The 20,792-nt window shown below is 45.9% G+C and overlaps 1 protein-coding gene across 4 annotated transcripts in view; it reads right to left on the reverse strand.

Annotated features, from left to right (window-relative positions):
• LOC146197442 (phosphatidylinositol-3,5-bisphosphate 3-phosphatase MTMR3) overlaps nucleotides 1-20,792 on the reverse strand; it is a 34,844-nt gene that overhangs the window by 5,595 nt on the left and 8,457 nt on the right. For all 4 annotated transcript variants that reach the window (XM_084599261.1, XM_084599263.1, XM_084599262.1 and 1 more), the window contains exons 3-11: nucleotides 19,469-19,626; nucleotides 19,051-19,165; nucleotides 16,888-17,001; nucleotides 14,039-14,262; nucleotides 11,473-11,698; nucleotides 11,078-11,273; nucleotides 7,766-7,951; nucleotides 2,900-3,067; nucleotides 387-1,228 (exon numbers count right to left, since the gene is read on the reverse strand). In XM_084599261.1, coding sequence (XP_084455387.1) covers nucleotides 387-1,228; nucleotides 2,900-3,067; nucleotides 7,766-7,951; nucleotides 11,078-11,273; nucleotides 11,473-11,698; nucleotides 14,039-14,262; nucleotides 16,888-17,001; nucleotides 19,051-19,165; nucleotides 19,469-19,626 — 2,229 coding nt within the window. The remainder of the gene's footprint in view (nucleotides 1-386; nucleotides 1,229-2,899; nucleotides 3,068-7,765; nucleotides 7,952-11,077; nucleotides 11,274-11,472; nucleotides 11,699-14,038; nucleotides 14,263-16,887; nucleotides 17,002-19,050; nucleotides 19,166-19,468; nucleotides 19,627-20,792) is intronic.

Genomic DNA, 20,792 nt, shown 5'->3' on the forward strand with positions numbered 1-20,792 from the left:
TGGAGAAGGGACTTCTTTCAAATTTGCCACCTGGCATGGTAGACAGATGGTAATTAATTCACTAAGTAATTAAGGTCTTACAACTGATACTACAGATTCCACAATAGGCTGCAGGCCGATGTGGTTAAACCACACTATAACTGTAATAATTAATTCAATGTCAATGACAGAACTCTACTGCTAAGTGCATGTGAGTGTGCTCCCGCGCACTCGTAATAAAGCATGCAGATTAAAGCACCTGAGGAGATGTAGCAATGACAATAAAGAAAGCAGAGAGAAAAAATTCTTACAGGCAGTCAACTAACCTTGAAATTTCCCCTCTTTGTGACCACCTTCGCAGAAAAGAAACAAAAAACAACGAAAGACAGCAACTAGTTGCAACCCACCTTGAGTGCAAAGGCGTGGAATATTGGGAACCTCGGCCATTGGCAGCAGCACGGGCCAATGAACTACGGGTTGCAGCCAGCAGGTTCTCGCCATTTTTGTGCGTCAGCCAGTATGGACACTTGTTGGGTGCTACGTCTTCCACAGGCAATTCTGAGAATGGGTACACGGCCGAACTGCTGATGTCTGTCGTGCTTGTACTGGCCGTATTGCTGAGAAGGTGCGCTTGTCGCTGCAACGCAGATGCGGTCTCTAAGATGTCCTCACTCTCCGGTTCTGCTGCTGCCTCTTCTGCCACGGCCAAAGCTGGTGTCTCGCCAGCTTCACTGACAAGTGTGTCGGTCGAGTCCTCAATAGACGATGTTGCATGCTGCTGCTTCTGCTGCTGGTCATTATTCTCTTGCATGTTGTTACTTTCGGCACCAGCATCTGCAGTCTTTGAGTTATTCTCAGGCACAGCGTCTCCTTCATGACTGACATTTAACGCTCCATTGCTCAAGCTGCGCCGACAGGTTGGTGGTGATGTGGTAGCCTCATCATGCCCTAGCATTTCTGATGACTGCAGCCCCTTGAGACTCGGGTCGCTGAGTCGTCGCTGATGTTTCTCAGCAGGTGGTGACTGTTCGGACTGGCTGCCTGCGAAGAGTGAGTCCACTGACTTGGTCTTGACAAGGTTCGACACATCACTACCGCTGGCTGGCTCGGGTGGAGTCTCCTCCGCTGGCTCTGGAGCTTCCGAAGGTGGTGTGGAAGGTGGGCCTTGAGACAGCAGCCCCGTTGAGGGCTGCAGGTACACCTCGCTCCAGAAACGGAGGTCACGCACCTGACATTGGGGCCTCAGAACCTGTTCAAGGAATGAACAAAAAAAGATTCTCATTGCATGTCAGGTATAACACAGCCAGACTTTAACACAGGCCTTCTAAAACATGCAAAAATGGCAAGACTACCTTATTACAGTAAAAGCTAGTTAATTCGAACTTCGCGGGACCCGGGAAAAAGTTCCAATTATCGAATGGCCTTGAAAAAAATGACAATAACCATTAGCATTTCGGTAAATGTGCCGCATTTACTCTTTTACTCGCCTAACGAATCCACTTGCATAATGAACCCACCCACTCCCGATTTTCGCCTAAGAAAATTTAAAAAAAAAAAGGCTTCAGTCATTTCCCCGTGCTGTCACGGTCCACAATGCATTTATTGGCAGTGCCCCAAGATGCTGCGCAGCGATAACATCACGCTGCATTTACCTTTTGACATTAGCTCTAGCAATGGGGCCTTATGTTCGCCTTATCATGCCAAGGGCGACTGGGGCAGGAACCGTTTACTGCCACTCAATCATTGAAACGCGTCATAACAGTTCTAGCAAAAAAGTTTTTCCTGAGTAATTTGTAGCGCCGCCCGAAGTCATAGCCTTTCATGGGCGTTTGCTCGGACCTCGGGACATTTTCTTGGTTACCTAGTGGAACTAGGTAACCATCCAGTATGTCATCACTGTCATCAATATGCTCTTAGCAATAATGTCCTCCTGCGTAAGCCTAGGCAATCATCTTCTCAAAACGGTTGTCATGCCAGGATATTGCGCCTTCTTTGTCTGCAGCTGCTTTCTCGCCGGAAACCACTTGCAAAGTAATTTCATAGCTTCGTCGAAAGCGAAGAAGCCAGTCGGAACTTGCTTTGGATCAAGCCAGGCACCGAAATGTTCTGAAACCTTTCTGCTTCTTTCTGAAACCTGGCTTCTTTGAACCAAGCGAGGACAGCTTCATCCCCATTTTCATGATTGCCAAATTGCAAGCACTTTATTGCGGGGTCAAGATGGGACAGCCGATCAAGTTCGGTGGTGGTTTCTCGCTGCTTCATAATGGTTGCAACGGCTGCAGGCACAATGCTGCGCGCTTTGCAAAGGTTCGCCTGCTTTTTGCCGGCATCCATTTCGTGGAGAATTTCGACTTTTTCCTTCAGTGAAAACTGTCACTGCTTTTGTTAACAAGAGCACTGGAGAAGTTCACACTTAGCGCCATACAGAGCTAACTCTGTACCTTCGTGAAACCAAGGAAGCTTAGCGAGGCTTCATTCACACTACCAGAATAACCACCTTTGCTGGAAAACACGGGGCCCAACTTTCAATTTGAAACAGACGATAATGATAGCTAAAGCAGTGGCAGTTAACCAAGATTTCTAATTTTAATTTAGAGGAAGTTTGTAGTAAACGAGGTTTGTTTTCATAGAGAAGCAAAGGAATTAGGTATGTTATTCTAAAATGTTTGATATCTTGAAATTTGTAGCAGAGAAATATTTTTGCACTGAAAGCCTAAGTATTTATGGCCAGGATTTTTTGAACTCTTCGTAAGTCTGAAAAAATCAATAATGTGACATTCGTGGTAATGAGAGTTCACTGTAAATGTAGAACGACAATACTAATTTATTGTGCTCAATGCTATACAGTGCTCCGAACAGTTTGCATCATCGTCGGCAGAAAAACTGGGATAAATGCACAGGGAGAAAACTGCGAGCTAACCTGGTCAGTGTGGCTGTACAGGTAGTTGTAGTACTGCTCGGGCCTAGCCCTGAGGAAGGTCCACACGGAGAACGTCCTTGTGGCGACTGATTCCTTCTGGCGCTCCATGGCACTGTTCCCCAGGAAGTCTCCAAACAGACCCGAATATGTGTGCTGGGCCAGCTTCACCTGTTGTCGCAAAGCAAACAACACTGAAAGGTATGAGCAAATGCCTCAAGGTATCAAAGCAGATGTAAGAAAGAAGAGAATGAGAACAAGGACACAAGTATGTGCCTGACCACATTAGCCTGTATCCAAACAAATTTTAAAGATTACCATTACAAGGACTCTAAAGAATACATGAGTCATTCATCGACGTTCTGAAGGCAGAGAGTTCAGGGTTTTCAAACTATACTCGTTGCACTTTCATGTTTCATGCGCAAATATTCTGAATTTTGTTTGCGAATCGTATTTGCTAATATATTTGCTAACACTTTTACTATTTAAAGAGCTATTTGAACCTCCACAGGCTCGAAAATAAGGAACTTCTACTCCTGCTGACCTGAACTTCATGAAATCTTTCATGAAATCCATAGCCGTGATGTAACTTGCTGAAGTTCACCAAAATCCCCCACAGAGCGGTCAATGCTCGCTTGGGTGTCGGAGAATTAAGTGCATCACCGTGCCATGATGAATATGCAAAGCTTAGCAAGTGGCCACTGCCTAGCTCAAAAGGCTTAATAGCATTACCAGTGCACTACAAGCACAACTTTTCATCAGTATTTTGGTACAGTTCGTTTGTGCACTGTATTCGGCAGAGAGGCGAGTAAAACAAGCCCGATGAGAGACATTGGTAGCGTTCAATTTAGGCCAGCTTCACTACATGACCAGCATTGTACTGAACACTGGCTTCACCGCATGGCAGCAGTGACATGTGGAGAATGGCGTCGCCACATCGAAGGCTACTGCCAATCACATTCTACATGCCTCATGTCACGCAGTTTTACAGTGTCTACACGCGGCTACGGTGGTCAGTAAGTACCCATCCATGGCAGTGCCCAATATTTCTTCGCGCGCAAAAAATGATCACAAGAGTGTTGCTGAACATTACGAAACATATCTTTTACGGGAGTTCAATAAATGCATTCAGTAGTGCTATGCCTTTGTATGGGCTTTTTAAGAAGATTTGTTGACATTTTGATATAGGCAATAATTCAGCATATTTGGCTTCAATATATCTGGGATCCATTGTATCTGTATTGGCAACCCAACTAAAAATTTGATATTCACACATACCTATATACAGTAAAACCTCGTTGATTCGGATCTCAAGGGAGTTAAAAAAACGTCCACATTATCCAAATGGTCCAAAGCAACAAAAACTGCATGTGAAGTTTTTTTTTATTGCATACCTTTACTTCGCGAAGAAGTCAGTAGTGCTCGCTTGCTTTTTCGCGGAAAGCTGGGCAGTGAGGACCAGTTTGCGGACATGGGACAACCCTTCCAGGGTTGCGAGAGCCTTGCGAGAGCCTTGCGAGAGCCTCCGCGACTTCTCTAGTGGTACGACACAACGGGGGCTCATCACACAGGCCGTGCACATAGAGTGAGCCCTCTTCGTCATATGTCTCATCCGCCACACCGAGGGCATATTGCTGATTATCTCATCATCGCTTAACTGGCCAGCGACAACAACGCCGTCATCGATGGAAGTATAGTTGGCGAGTTTCACTTCAGTGGGGAGCAGGCCGATGAATGACTTATCGGCGTCGCCTTCCTCTGCTACTGGCGCTGCAGGCTCCAAAGCTTTGCGTCAGACTGCACAAATCCACAGTGCCTAAAACAATTGGCGACCACTCCTGCTGGCGTGTGTGCCCACATGTGAGCCACAATATGTATGGCACTCAGAAGCGTAATGACGCAGGCCTGCTTCCGATCCATGCAAAGAAGCATACGCTCCAGCGCTTGCTTACGATACTTTTTTACATATTAGATAATGCCTTTATCCATAGGTTGAAGCGCGGCGGTAGTGTTAGAGGCAGAAACACGAGCCGGATCGCCTGCAGGTTGGAAACGTTGCAGAAGAGCGCAGTTTCGTCTGCGTTAAAAACGACGCTCGGATCGCAGGCTGCCAAGTGTTCTTAAAGCTGGATGTTCTGCCAGAGTTTTACCCATGTTTTCATCTGCTTCCCCCCTTTTACTGCACACGGCTTTAAAACAAAGCCATGCCTGTCTTAAAATGTGCAAGCCAGCCATTCGCATCACGTGCAGCAGCGATCCACCACAACAATGCATCCTACAGGGGTTGGCGGGCTGCAGTTCGCAAGCGCTTCCGACTTGAGTGGAACTTCTCACCTTCAAAAGCTTTCATTATCTGTGCTTCATTCTTGATGTCTGTTGACAGAGTGCTTCTTTTGATGTCGAATTGACACATCACCTGTTCTGTGGAAGCACCATCCTTCAGCGCTTTAAACCCCGCCGGGGTGGCGCAGTGGTTACGGCGCTCGACTACTGTTCCCAAGGACGTGGATCGAATCCCGGCCTCGGCGGCCGCTTTTCGCAAGGTGCCCGTGTGCTGTGCGTTGTCAGTGCACGGTAAAGAACCTCAAGTGGTCGAAATTTTCGGAGTTCTCCACTACGGCGTCTCTCATAGCCCGAGTCGCTTTGGGACGTTAAACCCCATAAAACCAAACCAAACCAAACCAAACCAACCTTCAGCGCTTTAAGGAAAGATTCTTCACTTTCATCGTTAGATCCTTAGCCGAGTACTTTGCACGTTTTGCCGGCACCACCATCGCGACAGACAGTAGTAGGACCGGTAGCACTATCAGAGCCCCCGGGCACTACACATTTCATACACAGACCCGCACAAAGCACCTCGCTCCGACCACCCTATCCCACCTTCCAAGCTCTTGTCACCCGAGAAACTAGAGAAACTGCAGTAGCTAGCACCACCTTTTGTAAGTTAGCAGAATGCAGTTATGGATGGATAGATGATGGCTGTAGCGATGTGCACTCCTAAAACCCACCTTTAATTTTTATATTAGTGTCAATGTTCTTCTACATGTTATTGAAATAGCGGTTTCCGGCGTTTCCGGTCCATGGGAAATGATGGCCGTAGTGATGCGTGCACTGAAGACTAATTTCCGCAGCAGCCTCGGCCAGTCTCCAGTCTGAATTAACCGATGCTCAACACAATTTAGCAGCGAATTAATGAGAGTTTGCTGCCACAGACCTATGTACATTTTTAAACGAAGGGAGTGAGCATGTCGATTTATCTGAATTTCCAAATTAACGAGGTTTTACTGTAGTTTACTGTGACAGGAGCCATCTGCTTGACTCGGCTAGACTGTGTTGGTTTAGCTCGTGCCACAGAGTGCTGGTGTAGCTGACAAACACAGCCACAATGACATGTTTAAGCAAGTGCCCATGAGGCCACAAATGCTTCTTCACAGTTGCAGAAGCGCACAAAATGCATTCATGTTGTGGGGATTAACAATCCCCTGCCTCCACTAAAACGGCCGCATGTAATTAACACGCGTGATTACGTGCGCTGGTAGAGGGTGGCGGAGGAGAGGGCACGCTGCCCACCCCCCGCCGCCTCCCGGTCTCCTGCGGCGACGCTGCCGCGGGCTTCCCTCTTTCCTCACGACGTAACTTGGAGGCCTCCTCTCCCGTTCAGTGTCGAGGAGCGCAACTGTAGCAACTCGCTCGGGGTTGTTTGGTGGTTGAGCGCGCATGTGCGCGGTTCATGTTTTCCGCCGAGGAGACCACCGCCGTCACCGAGAATCACCCACTCACCGTACGCACTTACCGCGACGGGATGTGAGCGCGAAGCCGTGCAGGTGAGCAGACTCTTCCTCTCACCTCCTTGTGCGTGCTTCCCCCTTAGGCGGTTTTATTTCACCCCCGTACACGGCATTCGCTCGCTACACGGCGGTTGTATTTGTGTGTTGTTGATTTGCCGTGTACAACTGCTCGAGCAAATTAAAGCTTGTTCAAGTGCGCAACTCGTGTTTGTCCCCTCTGGGCCGAACCCGCCGCAGTGGCGACTTCTCGCACCGCGGATTGGGGGTCCCAGCTCTGTCTGCTAGGGCTGGCACGTCGGGGCTAGAAGGCGACCGTAGCGTCTAGCCCCCCCGTGGCGCATTCTTGCAAGAATTAACCCCCATAGTGCAGACCTGTCTATGACTGACAGGGTTGACATTGTCACAGAAAACTGCACGGTGCTTGCGGTGTGCACCTGGTGATTGCAAATTTAAGTGTCAGTGACAGGCGTGTGTGGTGTGTACTGCATGACTGGCATTTGCGACATCAGCGATGTGCAGGCAGTTTGCAACCAATCACATGTGCAATGTGCACCGTGTACTGGCAGTCGCAGTTTCAGCAATAAGCTGGCAGCGCTCTGCACTTAAGGGCATGGCTGCAGTTCCTGCGCTCCTGTCATCCGTAGTGGCAAGGGAAAGTATTTGGAACATCTGCAATCCTGCACATTGTACATTTCAAGAATTCGTATTCACCATATCACAGTGTTCCACTATGTGTGATTGACATGGCGGTGTTCAACTGGTTGTGATCTCGTATCCCCCATAGTATTCAAAAGTGATTGTTACCGTAAGGGTATTTTACGTGAACAACACTTGTTTAAACATTTTTGTGCATTAGTAGCCACTGTTGTTCTACTTGATGCAACTGGATAACGTTATCAGTGATGCTTGTAGGCACAAGTGTGTACACGCATAGACATATAAACTGGAACGATTAAGAGGCAAGGGCAGATTGCAATGAGTCGCCGGAAAGCCCCTGCCTCTGCTTGCTTAGCTGAGATGTGTACTGAGATGTGTACTGCGATGTACTGCGATGTAGAAAGAGAGAGAGACCAGCCCTCACCAAGTACTGCTGGTTGAACTGGAAGCTACAGGGAAACTGTGCCAGGAGCTGGTGGACGCAGTCAAGCCACTGCAGGAACACTGGGCAGCGCTCGCCAAGGTCTTCCGCTGTGGCACTGTTGCCGCAGCGATCGCCAAACTTGTGCCCAAACTCAAGCCACTCCTTTTCGACCAGCATTCGGAAGCCCTAAGAAAGGAGAGGGACCTCAGAATTAGCACAGCATGCCAAGGGTTGAAAAAAAACTAAGAGGTAGCTTGGCTCCACCAACCTACGTTTTATCGAGCGAAAGCCCATTTGAGAGCCACAGGATACTGATCTGTGATAGCAGTGCGTTCTGAATCCAGTGTACACAAATAAAAGTTGATGAAATCAATGACATGCAATGTACAGTCGTAGACAGAAGAATATAGACCACGCTTTGGCGGTCAGAGTCTCCTCAGGCGTTAATTAGCAAAACGTAACGCATGCTTTTCGCATACGCTCGTAATATATCTACTTTTGTCTTTGCACATGAGGACAGCAAACTTATTTATTTCTATTAAATAACTGGGCAGAAACGCTTGAACCCAGAAGTATAGTCCATTTTATTCTGTCTGCAACTGTACAACGTGAGAGAGGGCAGTTACATGGGATGGGTGATTGCCGGCGATAGCGCGGTTACTCTTGTGCAGTGGTTGGTGAAGCTATCTGTCTACGCTGGAGGAAGCAGGATGGAAACGCAATCATAGCCATATTTCTTTTTTTTTTTTTCCGAATGTCAAAGGCTTTAGAAATTGGCAGGCTTTGCAGCTTTGGTCACGAAGCTTTTGCTCTAAACACTTCTAGACTTTGAGAAAGCGTGTAACATCTGGCAAATGACTTGTATAAAAGGCCAGTGTGCCATATGCCTTCACCCTCATAATGAATCCACTTTTTTTTTTTTTTTTTAAAGAAACATTTACATCAGTTTGGGGGGAGGGTTTATAATGCGAGAAAGAAAAGCTGGCCTTTCTTGCGAGATCCAATATTTCACGCCTGTGGGTAGCGTCTGCCCGTCCGCCTGCCACTTGCCTTTAGTGTTTAGGTGCAAATGCAGACTGTATTCTGTGAGCATCAGAAAATGACCTGAGCCAAGAAATGCCAATCACTATTTTTATGAAGTGAAATTGTCAATAAATGCCCACGTTTGACAGTAAGGTTTTTCAAGATTAGGCAGTTTGGATTATACGCCCGTGCACCAACTATAGGGGCGCCACTGCAAGCCGCCTGGCGGCCATTTTCAAAAGTCTTTCCGGGATATGAGTTGCGGCTGCTCATACGCCGCTCCGAGGATTGGCGATGTTCGCAGGGCATTTTTTTTTTTTCAGCTCCTGCCGATTTTTTCTCTGGCAGCCTGAAGCATAAAGTTAACGTTGGCCTTCGTGTAAAGGCAAAAACATTGATGATGCTGCAGCCATCTGGTAGCAATTAATGCGTACACACACCAGGTGCCCCCTACAAACAAGTGCTAAATGATCAGCTGAATTTTTGAGTCCTGCTTTTCTCTGGGTATGCTGCATCGACTGGTCAATTACTTTAACAGTATATTCGCTGCTTTCTTTTTCATTTAGCCTGCCTTTGCTCTGCAAGCTCTGATGGACAGAGTTGACCAGCTATTTTTGCAGTGAAACGACAGAGGAAGCTAGCTATATCTACAAACATCGTAGTTATTTGCAAAGCAGTACTGCGATAAAATTAAGCCAAAAATGAACCTGATTGGGGATCGCTGACACAGAGTTTCTGGTAGAAGTGACAGTGAACTTCACCGCAACGAACTTCAACGCAACGAAATCCACAATATAACGAAGTATTTAGGATTTCACAACTTCGTGACCATAGACAAACATGTATTTTTAGCCTCTGTATAATGAGGTAAATTTTATCGCACTTTCAATGTAGCGAAATTTCCTTGGTTGAGTGGAGTGCAGCCACCTCTTAGGCTTCAAGTTCCTGTAGTCGGGGAGAACTTTACTTCTGTGACTGGTGTGACCAGTCACGCCATTCGAGACACTGTAGCGCGTGTCACAGGCCGTATAGTTTCATTTTGGCACAGTGTCAGCCGATCTAACCTCTACTCATATTTCTCACTCTTACACCCATGTACTTCCACCGTTCGAGTACGCCAAGTTCAGCGGAGCCGTTGCGTTGGGAGAGGGTGCTTCACCGCACAGGTTACAGACCGTGCGGTGAAGCATCCTCAAAACTTAACGGGGCTGTGTACAAAGCCTCCCCTCCTCGCCGGTCCTCAAATATCCACCTCAAAATTTTCTGGGGAGAACCCAGCCATCAGGTGTGATAGAGGGCACTGTTTTCACTGTTGCTGACTTTGAGAAAGCAAGGCGAAAAAGCCAGCATAGCCCACCGCTGCCTGCCTTCACTCCTTTGGCTCCCATGCAGCTGCAGCGATGGTTGAATATGGTGTCGCATCGGCGACGTGACGAGGAACTCGACGTTCGTGGGCGTTGACGATGGTGAAACGAAAAATATACGTCCGCGTCGTTTCCATCATGCACACAACGCCCAATTTCACCACAATTCAAGGCTTTCCCTTTGAATGGTCTGTGAAATTTTCTGGAGGGTTCCCTGCGTGCAAGGTAGCACATTTCGAAGTTCCAAAATTTCAATTTAACAAAGTAAGCGGCAGATTTTACCGACTTCATTATATCGAGGTTTACCTGTACCTCCATTTAATTAACGACACACAAACGACTGCTGCTGCAACGACTGAATGGGACTATAGTATGCGGCCACTGCGCTGTCAGCTAATACTTGAAGGTTAACGCCACCTATTTTAATTGTTGCTCATGAAACATGACCTAAAGTAGAAGTGCATGACATCGAATCGGGCCAACCCATGTGCTTTTCACACTCAGGTGCTGATGCACACCTTCAGTCCACAGATGCTGCCATTTTCTCGGTTACCGATGCAGGGGTTCATGCAGCACACAAGCAGACGACTTTCTCAGCTACCGGAAGTGTGTCCGTGACGTTGTGACCATTGTGGCTGCAGTGAATGGCGGCCCCTAGTGGGCTGTCACTCTTCGTAGTTGGGACATATGATCTAAAGAATAGTTCAAATCTCACCACCACGCGCCGTCTAATCCATGGATTTCAAGAAACACTGTTTTTAAAAAATTATTAGTAACTCGCTGACTTCGTTCTAAGAAGAAGTTACACTTTGGGCGAATGCTCGAAAGCATCCGTTCTGCACATTGTTTATTAAAGGCCTTCGCAGCCATTTCACAGTCCCTTTAACGCTATTGTATTAAAAGCTGGTGCCTGCGATGAACTCACTTCAACAGTGCGATAGTAGGGATCCAACATGAGCTCTGCCAGGGCCACGATCTGGGGCGTGCGGTCCCAACCGTCGGAGCAGTGCACTAGCACGGGTCGCCGTTCCAAGTCGACTGCATTGGCCACCACAAGCGAGGCCTTCAGCAATCCAGACAGGTGGTGCAGCCATTTACTGGACTCCAAGTTCGACATCCAACTGGGAAGAGAAAAAAAAAAGAAAAGAGAATTCAAGAAATGCATTGTCACTCCTTGTGGTGCCAGACCAATCTAGAATGCACTGGAAGGGTGCACGTGAAAAGATCACGCGACAAAAAGTTTTATCAAGCGTGATGTGGGCTGGTCACAATGTGGAATTATCAATATACCAATGCAATGGGCAAGAAAGGGAGACCCACCTGGATGGGTCGGCCGTGGAAGAACAGAGCGCGCGCACTGCGTGGAAACTCTTGCGGATGCTGTGGATGTTGGCCAGGCCCATGAATTGCACCTCGCAGTTGGGGTAGTACTCTGGGCACTCGCAGCCACCGCCCTTGGCCCGGTTGGCCACTGCCGCGGCGTACGACCGGGCATCCAGGATGAGCATCTTTCGCTGTGGGGCTGGACGTGGTTCAAAGTGCATGCCTGCAGGGGTGGACGTGGAAAGGATGTGAAGCTGAGCTAAGGAAGTGCCAGTTTCTGTGCCGAAGGGCTCCTGACTGAACACAGAAGGACCCCTCTATAGTAAAGCTACTCAGACCAGCAGAAATCTTTACTAGATCAGTAAACCTTGACCATATTCTGGGGACGATGCACGAGGCGTGTATTCAGCCACCAGGCAGATCATTTGATACTTCAAAAGCAGAGCTAGATTCGTTTCTGAGTGTGACCAAAGAGTTGGGGATTTTGCACAGTCTCTGACCCGTGCCTTCCCACCCTCCTGCTCCCTTCAGGCCTAACAGCCACCCTATCACTCACTATATTACAGCACATACTTGTGCAAGGGCAGCATTTTTTTTTTTTTTTTTCGTGATTCTGACAGAATGCAGCCCTTACATGAGACCAAAATTTTTGCGTTAAAATTTTCTGACCACAGTGCAGCCCCGATAACTTGTCCATTTCTAATACACAACACGCATTCCTATTACGAATTAGCGCAGTCACAACAACTCTTTTGTGTCAGCGCAATCAGCGCGAATTAACCACCCAGAGTGAAGCAACATGCATGTCTCCAATTGTATGCCCTCATCACCCCTCTACACCATGTGACCTCACACAGGGGTGTTTTCAAGGAAGGAATGGAGTGGGTGCTGTAGGAAAAGCAGAAAGACCACAGAGAGCATCGAACTACCAGCCGTGTGGTGATGTGTACCTCAGTAGGAAGCGTGGGAAGCGAATTTCTAACGATTGCTTAATCACCGTATTACTTTACTGGAAAGCATCACGTGATCCCAACTAAAGGCCCTCCTAAGGGCCGGTGCTCGTGACGGCTTGGCCAATGGTTTGGTGCAGCGCTCCACACGTATGGACCATGGCTGTTAAATTGGGATGGCTTTTGCTGGGCTGCATTTCTATGCACACTGCTGTAAAAGCCTTGCTGATATAAATTATATGTTATTTTTAACCGGAGATCATTGTCCAATGATAAACTAATAACAAGGTTACATATTTTATGGCTAACTTGTGAAATACACTGCACACATTTCCTTGCATGCTGGGGTGTACCCAACATGCCTGCACCCCATTTTGGAATTTGCACACTGCAACACCATGTCCTTCCTGGTAGGACTGCCACGCACACAAGCAGAGTTATCATCAAGGGACGTGTGTCCATAGTTCCAGGCCGAGTCCGGCGTGCAGAACGACACGTTCATGGTCATAATGTGACATTAAGATGGCCAAAATTATGTACACAAAAAACGTTTTGTTGACTCAACTTTTTTTTTCGTATTGCCAGTCATCAACAAGTATATACGGTATTCGGTGTTAGCATGGTTTCGGAGATGCTGTCCAGTAATTAACTGGCCATTACCAAAACATCATAAAAAAAAAAAAAACATTCAAATACCTTCCTTCCTCCTCTTACCTCTTTATGTGCTAATCATTCTATGTTATCACATTTTCAACATTGCACAAGTTTTTCGGAGTTATACCACATTTGAAAGAATGCAACGTAGCTGGAAATATCATGCAGTGGCTCCATGTGAAAACCAAAGCTTTGCGTAAATATGGAACTGCCTTCCACAGTATCAATGTCACTGAAGAGGCAACAGTTATGAAAAGCGTGATAAAATCCTGTGCAGCAGTGCCACCGCTGCCTTTTGCTTTGCGCTGCCTAGTGTCGTGAAAACCTGCCTTTTTCTTCTCTTCTCTGCAGCTCAAGAGATTTTTACTGTCTTAAATCTCAGCAGTCTGCATTGTCTTCTTTGTGCATCCGTAGCCAGCTTTAACTTTCTTTTTCTGTGTACACTATGCATTTTGCATCATAGCACCACGGTTTTTGCAATGTTGGTTTGTAGCACCGAATCAGCTCAGCGGCTAAGTCATCCAAAGAGAACCATTTAACTCTTTCCGTAATCATTTGCCCCTTAAGATTGAATCTGTGATCCTAGATAGACTGCAAATGATGTCATCATTTTGTGGGAAGTATATTGCCACAGCCAGATGCTTTCTACTATATAACCATTTTTGATAAAATATGTTTACAAAAAACAAAAAAAATACACAGTCATCTATGATCATTTATGAAAGGCAAAATGGGACCACAGCCTCACTCTACCATCTGTAATTTTTTATTGAAACCAAGTTTACTACAGCGAGATCCTTCCGCATGATGTTCTGTGATTCTTTACTCAGCACAAAAAATCTCGGCTGCAATAATTTCTACAGCTTGCTTATCCCAGAAAGATGGTCTCCATAGCCAGGTACCTAAAGTACTCTCCTGCTTTACAGTAGCAGAACAGAGTTGGAAGAGTGGACACTCACTGGCTGTCAAGCCGCCATTCAGCAGAGAAAGGTCTGATGCATCAGAGTCTAGCCTTTGGTCGTCAGGCAAACTCTCCAGTCCGTTGCCGATGGCAGGACCCGGATCGATACTGCAAGCATCTGCTATGGCCTGGATTAGGTCCTCGTCCTGGGGACTGCGCCAGCCCAACCAGCCAACTTCAGGCTGCGCTGAGCGTGCTATAACCGTTCCATATAAATGATGCCTGCAAGCAGCAGAAAAGCACCGAAAAGAAGTTTGAAGGTGACTGCCAGAACTACACAAGCAAGCTCTGTGCCACAATGCATTAGCATGGTCATGACAGTTACAGGAGTTTTTCAACTCATGTTGTGCTGAATTCAAGCATACTAGCAATTTAGAGAGCCAATGAGATTGAATGCAGTTTGCTTTCTTGTAATTCAGGGAAATGGGAGGGGTGTGGTGACAAAACAACACATGATAGTACAGTTGAGCATGAGCACCTGCATCGTTCTCTTAACAGCTAGACTAATAACAGCTTTTGTTGCGAGTTAACTGCAGAAAATGTTTTACATAACCTGCCCTAGCATCTGGGTGTTTGTTGCCACTTCCAGATGCCTTGACAATGAGTATGCAGCAGACATATACAGCAGGCCGCTGCTGTTAACAATCCTGGATGCTACATGGCCGATTTCAGGGTACCGCACATTTTGCATATAACCTACACACCTAAAATTGGAAAAAAAAAAAAAATAATAAAAAATAAAAAATAAACAAACAAACAACAACATCAACAACAATAATAATAATAATAATAAAAAAATGGAGGTGCAGGTTAGCTGCACATTTTTCAGGGGAAGTGAGGAGGTGCATAAGGAGGGTCAGCTACACTGCAATGCACAGCTTCCCATGCAGGGCATGCCATCCTCACTCCAATCGCCACGTGTCAAGGCAACGAGGAGCCAACAAAAGACATAGCCAAATATACATCTATAGTGGGTTTGATTCTAGAATGCCACACAGGCCACGCCTAAAGTAGGCTTTGCTAATGCGCTGTTTCACAGCCGGATGCTGTGAGAACTACGGTTTCATGCAGTTCCGTGAAAAAATTTCATTGGTACACATTACTGGGACCGTCAGAAACAGAACTGCTCCACAATAGCAAAGGTCTCCACGGCTTCTATCAGTGTACAGTGTGGTAGAGCTAGAGCTTCTTCGCATGTGGCGTCACACGTGACGAGGTTTCACTGCACAAACAGCAAACAGCACATGACGGGTGCGCAGTTTCGGCAAGCTGGAAAAACAAATGCCATGTGCATGGAAGCGAGGAAAGCGTGCAACAAAAGGTGACAAGGCAATTATCATTCTTAATGGCAGGCAGTTATGGGCTCGGTGGCAGGATGATCAGAGTGGCCGATAGCTTCCACTGTGCGGGGTGGCGGCTAAGCATGAAACTATAAAGCTATGTGACTGGAGACTGTTTACTTGTCTATTGCCAACGTGCCGCCGACCGTTGTGTGCACAGCAGCGAGGCACAGAAAACAATATAATATGCAGTTAAAGCCCAGGGATGAATATATTGGCAATTGTCTCTCCAGCATATCAATCCTCGACACGGCACCACTCAAGAGCCTGACTGAATTAACTGATGCCAGCCACAGGGCATCAGCTTCAGAGCAGCAGTCAGAATTAACAAATTAGCAAGGACCAAATTAAAAAGGTTTTACAGTGCACCTTTGAGGGAAGTTAAAAAGGATATTTTTTATATATTGGGAGGTTTAATGTTCGGAGATACCCAGGGGCAGGTTATACGTAAGGAAATAAGGTATATTTTACGGATTTGCCCAATGGGCCAGACACGTGTTTGATGTGATTGTGTTATATCCAGGTTTATGTTATATGGAGTTTTCCTCAGAAGACTATAAAGCAAAATGCAGAATGAAAACCAAAATTAGAATTAAATGTAGGGAAAACTACCTTGAAAGTGTTTACAGTAAGGCTCTTTTACCAGATGTTAGAGAAGCTTAGAAATAGTTGCATGACCATGCAGAGGGCATGCAGTGAATATGGCAGCAGACTCCAACTCCGCCGCAGCTCACACAAAGCAACTACGAGAGGGGTGGGTGAGCGGGGTGGCAAAGGAATCATGGCCAGGTTAGGAGAGAGCGCGTGCGTTCGCGATGCTGCCGGTCGAGGAGGCACCTGTGTCTTCAAGCGTGTTCCCGATCGCAATCTGCCTGCCATTAGCTGTTCCCACTATTGACGCATGAGAGCTTTTGGTACTGGAATCTTGCGAGCAACTGCATATCGGCAGTGGGCATACTCTGCTCGCCTAGCCTTATTTTTTATTTTGCCCATTACTTTTCGCTGCTTTTAAGCCTGAACTAATGTACAGCCAAGTTCCAAAAGCGAGCAGTGGAGACTGCTGCGTTTGCCACATAGATGCCCCATTGGCGCTGAAACACGCGCATTGTATATGAAACTTGCACAGTTCTGCTAAATTTCCAGAAATTCAGCACCAGATAAAGGATAGTTGGTGGCATGACTTTATTACAGCAAGGCCAACAGCTGCAATATGTTCGTTACATGGAGTTTTCATATATATATACGCATTGCAATGGGGGCGGTGTTGGAAAATTGAAAACTTCGTGATATTGAGGAACTTCCTACATAGAGGTTCCTATATTGTCAATAGATAACATTTCACAGAGTTTAAATCTGCAGTTGATCTTTTCCCTTCATTGTTGCTGAAAACTGAAGATAGAGAGGCCGTTTCGTGTGAGCTGTGCATGGCAGTGAATAGGTTAGCACACTACCATCATTAGTGACCGAACAAAGAGAGAAAAAAAGACATGAAGCAATAGAAGCTTGCCTCCAAACAACTGTGGGGATCCTTCGGGAATAGCGAAAGCTGGCCACTGTCTCCAGGTCCTGATCCGGCACCGAAGTGGGGACGATTAAGTAGCGTGGATAGCTGCTGCAAATCCTGTTCATGGAACATTTGAAAAAGGAAAAAACAAACCAGACAATGAGCGCATGTGGCACTTCTCCAAAGGAAAACAAGACTGCTACCTTATAATCACCACACAACTGCTAGTTGCACGAGACTCAGTGATGGCAGTGGAAGCGACCTGTGGCAAGCACAGGGGTAGTTTGGTGCTAAGCTATTTAAATGTGTCTCTTTGTACAAGCAAAAACACTGAACCAGGCAGCTTTATCGCATATTTCAATCAAATATATTTAGGGGTATGTGAATATTCAAAACTTTCGAGTGCATTCGATTACGTTATTCACATTTGAAAACTAAGATAGTAAAAAATTACCGAATACACCGAGCATTATCGAATTCACCGCAGTTTTTCTCCTCCCGCACTGCGTGCTTCACCGCAATGCTTGACCGCGTGAAATGTGCAGTGAAGCATCCTCAAAACGCGACAGGGCCGTTTTGGCATTTTCGACAGTACGCGCAAAGTGAAGTACTTGATGAAACTGGGAAAAAAACGTTCTTACTTCAGTTTCATCTCAAATGCAGACGTCCATCACACAGGTGTCGGACACTATCAGATAAAACTACTGAGATGCAAACAGTTTCCAGCAGTTTTTTTCAAGCCCAATTGATAATTCAAGCTTTCTGCTATTTCGTACATATTTTTTTGGGTTCCTTGAAGACCGGATTAACAACAATTAACTGCATTCAGCAGCAATACAACAGCTCCGCCTGGTTTCCTGCAGGCACTTTCTGTACAAAAAAACTGGTATACAAAGGCCTGCATAAAATATATGCTGGATTTTCCAGTAGGATATACACTTCTGTGCAATTATAGTCTAATTTTATTTGCAAATACCATGTGGATACCGAAATTAACAATATGAGCAGTGTTTGCTATTTTTTAATTTCCCATTTTTTTTTCTTCTCCGATATCATATTGAATATTCAATTCGATATTCAGAGGCATTTTTTAAAAACGGACAAGCTACCGGCAGCCACTGGCACCGGAATAATCCTGTTGATCGTAAAGACAATTTGCAGATTAGTCTTCTGGATACAATTAATTTTCTGGACATGTCCTGGGGCAATGTGACTCCTCAAACGATTGCGAGCTACTTTCACAAACGTGGGTTCACAACAGCACCACCCGTACCGCCTATTTTCAAAGAGTGCGACAACGATTTGGCCGTTGAAGATTGGGAGACTCTGGAAGTTCAAGCTTCCGCTTGACAACGTTGCAACTTGTGGGTTGCGGACCACTAAAGGCTTAATTGATGAAAAAAAATAAAAAATAAAAAGAACGGTTGTCATCAGACAGTGAAGAGGAGGCTGATCCACTACCATCGATGGATGAGACCCTCAATGCCCTTGACATTCTGCGCTGCACTGTCAGCGACAGTAGCGTGAGTGACGAAACTGCGGCACATTCTCATTCTTTTCAGGCTGGGCTCATTGTTGACATCGAGCCCAGGAGAGTGCAAACCAGCACTACTGACTTCTTCAGCTGAATACTAAGTAGCCAAAGAAACTTTGTGTTTCAGTTTCATGTTAAACTTTGCTTGTTTTAGATCGTACGAATTCGGGATGATACAAATATTTTTCGGGGTCCCGTGGAATTCGTATCATCGAGATTCTACTGCATTCTGTATCACTATTTTTTGGCTGTAAGAGTAATCCTGCTTACTACGAACTTCGGATATGACGAACACAGTCCGTGCGACTAAAAGGTACATTTCGACTGCACATGGGGGGAATGGTGACAGAGCCATGCAGGACCAGATTCAACAGCATTTAACTGGCCCTTGAACCGTGCTGACTTCAATGAGCACAGACTTGATCTAAACTGGAAGTGCCCTGTGACAGGAACATTATAGCCTTCCGTGAGGGCGAGAAGTGTAGATGGCAGGAACACTTGGGAAAGTAATAATGTCAAACAAGTTCAGCACTTAATGCACCTCTTGCAGTATTGCCTGTCAAAAGTAAAATGCGGTACTTGTACCCCTTGTATCCTCGTGTACACAGTGCATGATACTAAAGGCAACTCACTTGAATGTCTCGTTAATGCTGGTTATCTTCCACGTGCCTCCAAGATCTGTGTCAAAGCCCATGCGTTTGCATTCCTGGTGCAGCAAGGAGGTGTCTTTGTCTAAGCTTGGCCTATCTGCAATGGAAGAGATATGAACAGGAATCAGCATAGTAGTCCATCTTTTTCACTTTTTTCTTCTGGCAAGTCAGAGAGAAGACCATCTGCAAGAGCCTTTTCATGCATGTCTAATTTGGGCGACAGACGTTTCAGCATTACAGCAGCTACTATTGGAAGTCCCACAATTTGAAATGAAGAACTGAATGGTGAAAACTAGCCGGTGACTTAGCACTGGTGAACATGCCCTAAAACCAAGCAGAATGTGATCCATAACACTGAGAAAGAATCTGCTGATATGACAATTAGATGTTCACAACTCACCACTCTTGAGGAAACAAAAGAGGTCATCGTAGCGTTCTTCACGGCAGTAGAGGTAGAAACGAAAGGCAAACAGGTCGTCCAGCCGCTTCGGCAGCTGGATTGCATTGGTGAGGCGTCTGAGCCACTTCTGGCAGTCTTCGTTCGTGGCAAACGAACACCTGCACGCATTAAGCAATCCAATACTCATTCATGGTTAAAGGGCACCCTCACTGGGTGCCGTTCAACAAGTCGTGTGCGGCCTTCCCTTTCTCTACTACAGCAGAACCCCGCTATATGAAACTCTGATATAGGAAAGTGAAACTTTAGTCCTAGTTCATCTTCCATAGACTGCACATTTTCCCCCCATTTAGTAAAGACACTTTTTGTAAAAATCAAGGTTATAGTAAAGTGCGCCTGGCCGCAGCGACGACTGTCATAAAATGACATCGGCACAAGCGCGCTACGTACCTAGGATTTGAAGACAAATTCTTTTTCTAAAAAAAAAAAATAAAAAAAGACTTTTTAAATGGCTTTACCACTACGCATAACAGCACTCAAGAGAAGCCAACTTTACGTAGTTCTTAAAGACGTGAAAGGAAGCATGCAGCATGTAAGAAAACAAAAAAGTAAGCTGTCTACAAACATGGATAGAATGTAGCATGGTCCATTCAGAAAGTAAGAAAAAGTAAAAGTGCAGCGAAAAATAGGGAAGGGAAGAAATGGCTAAACATTTGCAGCATTGCGCAGCACGAAGCACAAGGCAGCAGTGAAAAGTAGTGGAGGCGTGGTGTGCGCGGTTTGCAGCACTTGACTGCTGCGCGCATTTCTCATCTATTGACTTGTAAGGACAAGCAGTGGAAGATGACGCCATGTTCGTGCAAGGCTTTGGTTTCACATGAATCAAACTCAGTTGTATTCATTGCTATGTTTCCCTCATGCTTAAGAGGTACACTTCCACAAGATGTAAACAAAAAATATCGCGAACAGATGATAAGAGAGAGATAAAAGGTATTTTAGTGTTTTTTTTTTATTTTTCATTAAGCAACAAGGCGTGTTGAGCAGTCCATGTCATCACCAGTTACTGATATAGTAAAGACTTTTGGCCGGTCCCAGTGACTTTACAATGAAGGGGTTCTACTGTAATCGGCGAAAGACTGCCATATACTGAGTTGAGAAACATATGTCAATTCAAGGTAAGGTCAGTCAGCCTCCACGAATCTCGTGACACCCATCAAAATGTCTCAGCTATTTAGAAAGCAACAAATTTTCCCAAGTTAAGAGCTTTTCTAGCTAACTAATCTGCAGCTCTTGGTTCTGCTCTAAAACACCAATAGAATGGCCACAG

The sequence above is a fragment of the Amblyomma maculatum genome, chromosome 3 (assembly GCF_055883805.1).
Source record: "Amblyomma maculatum isolate TAMU_Amacu chromosome 3, ASM5588380v1, whole genome shotgun sequence".
NCBI lineage: Eukaryota > Metazoa > Arthropoda > Arachnida > Ixodida > Ixodidae > Amblyomma > Amblyomma maculatum.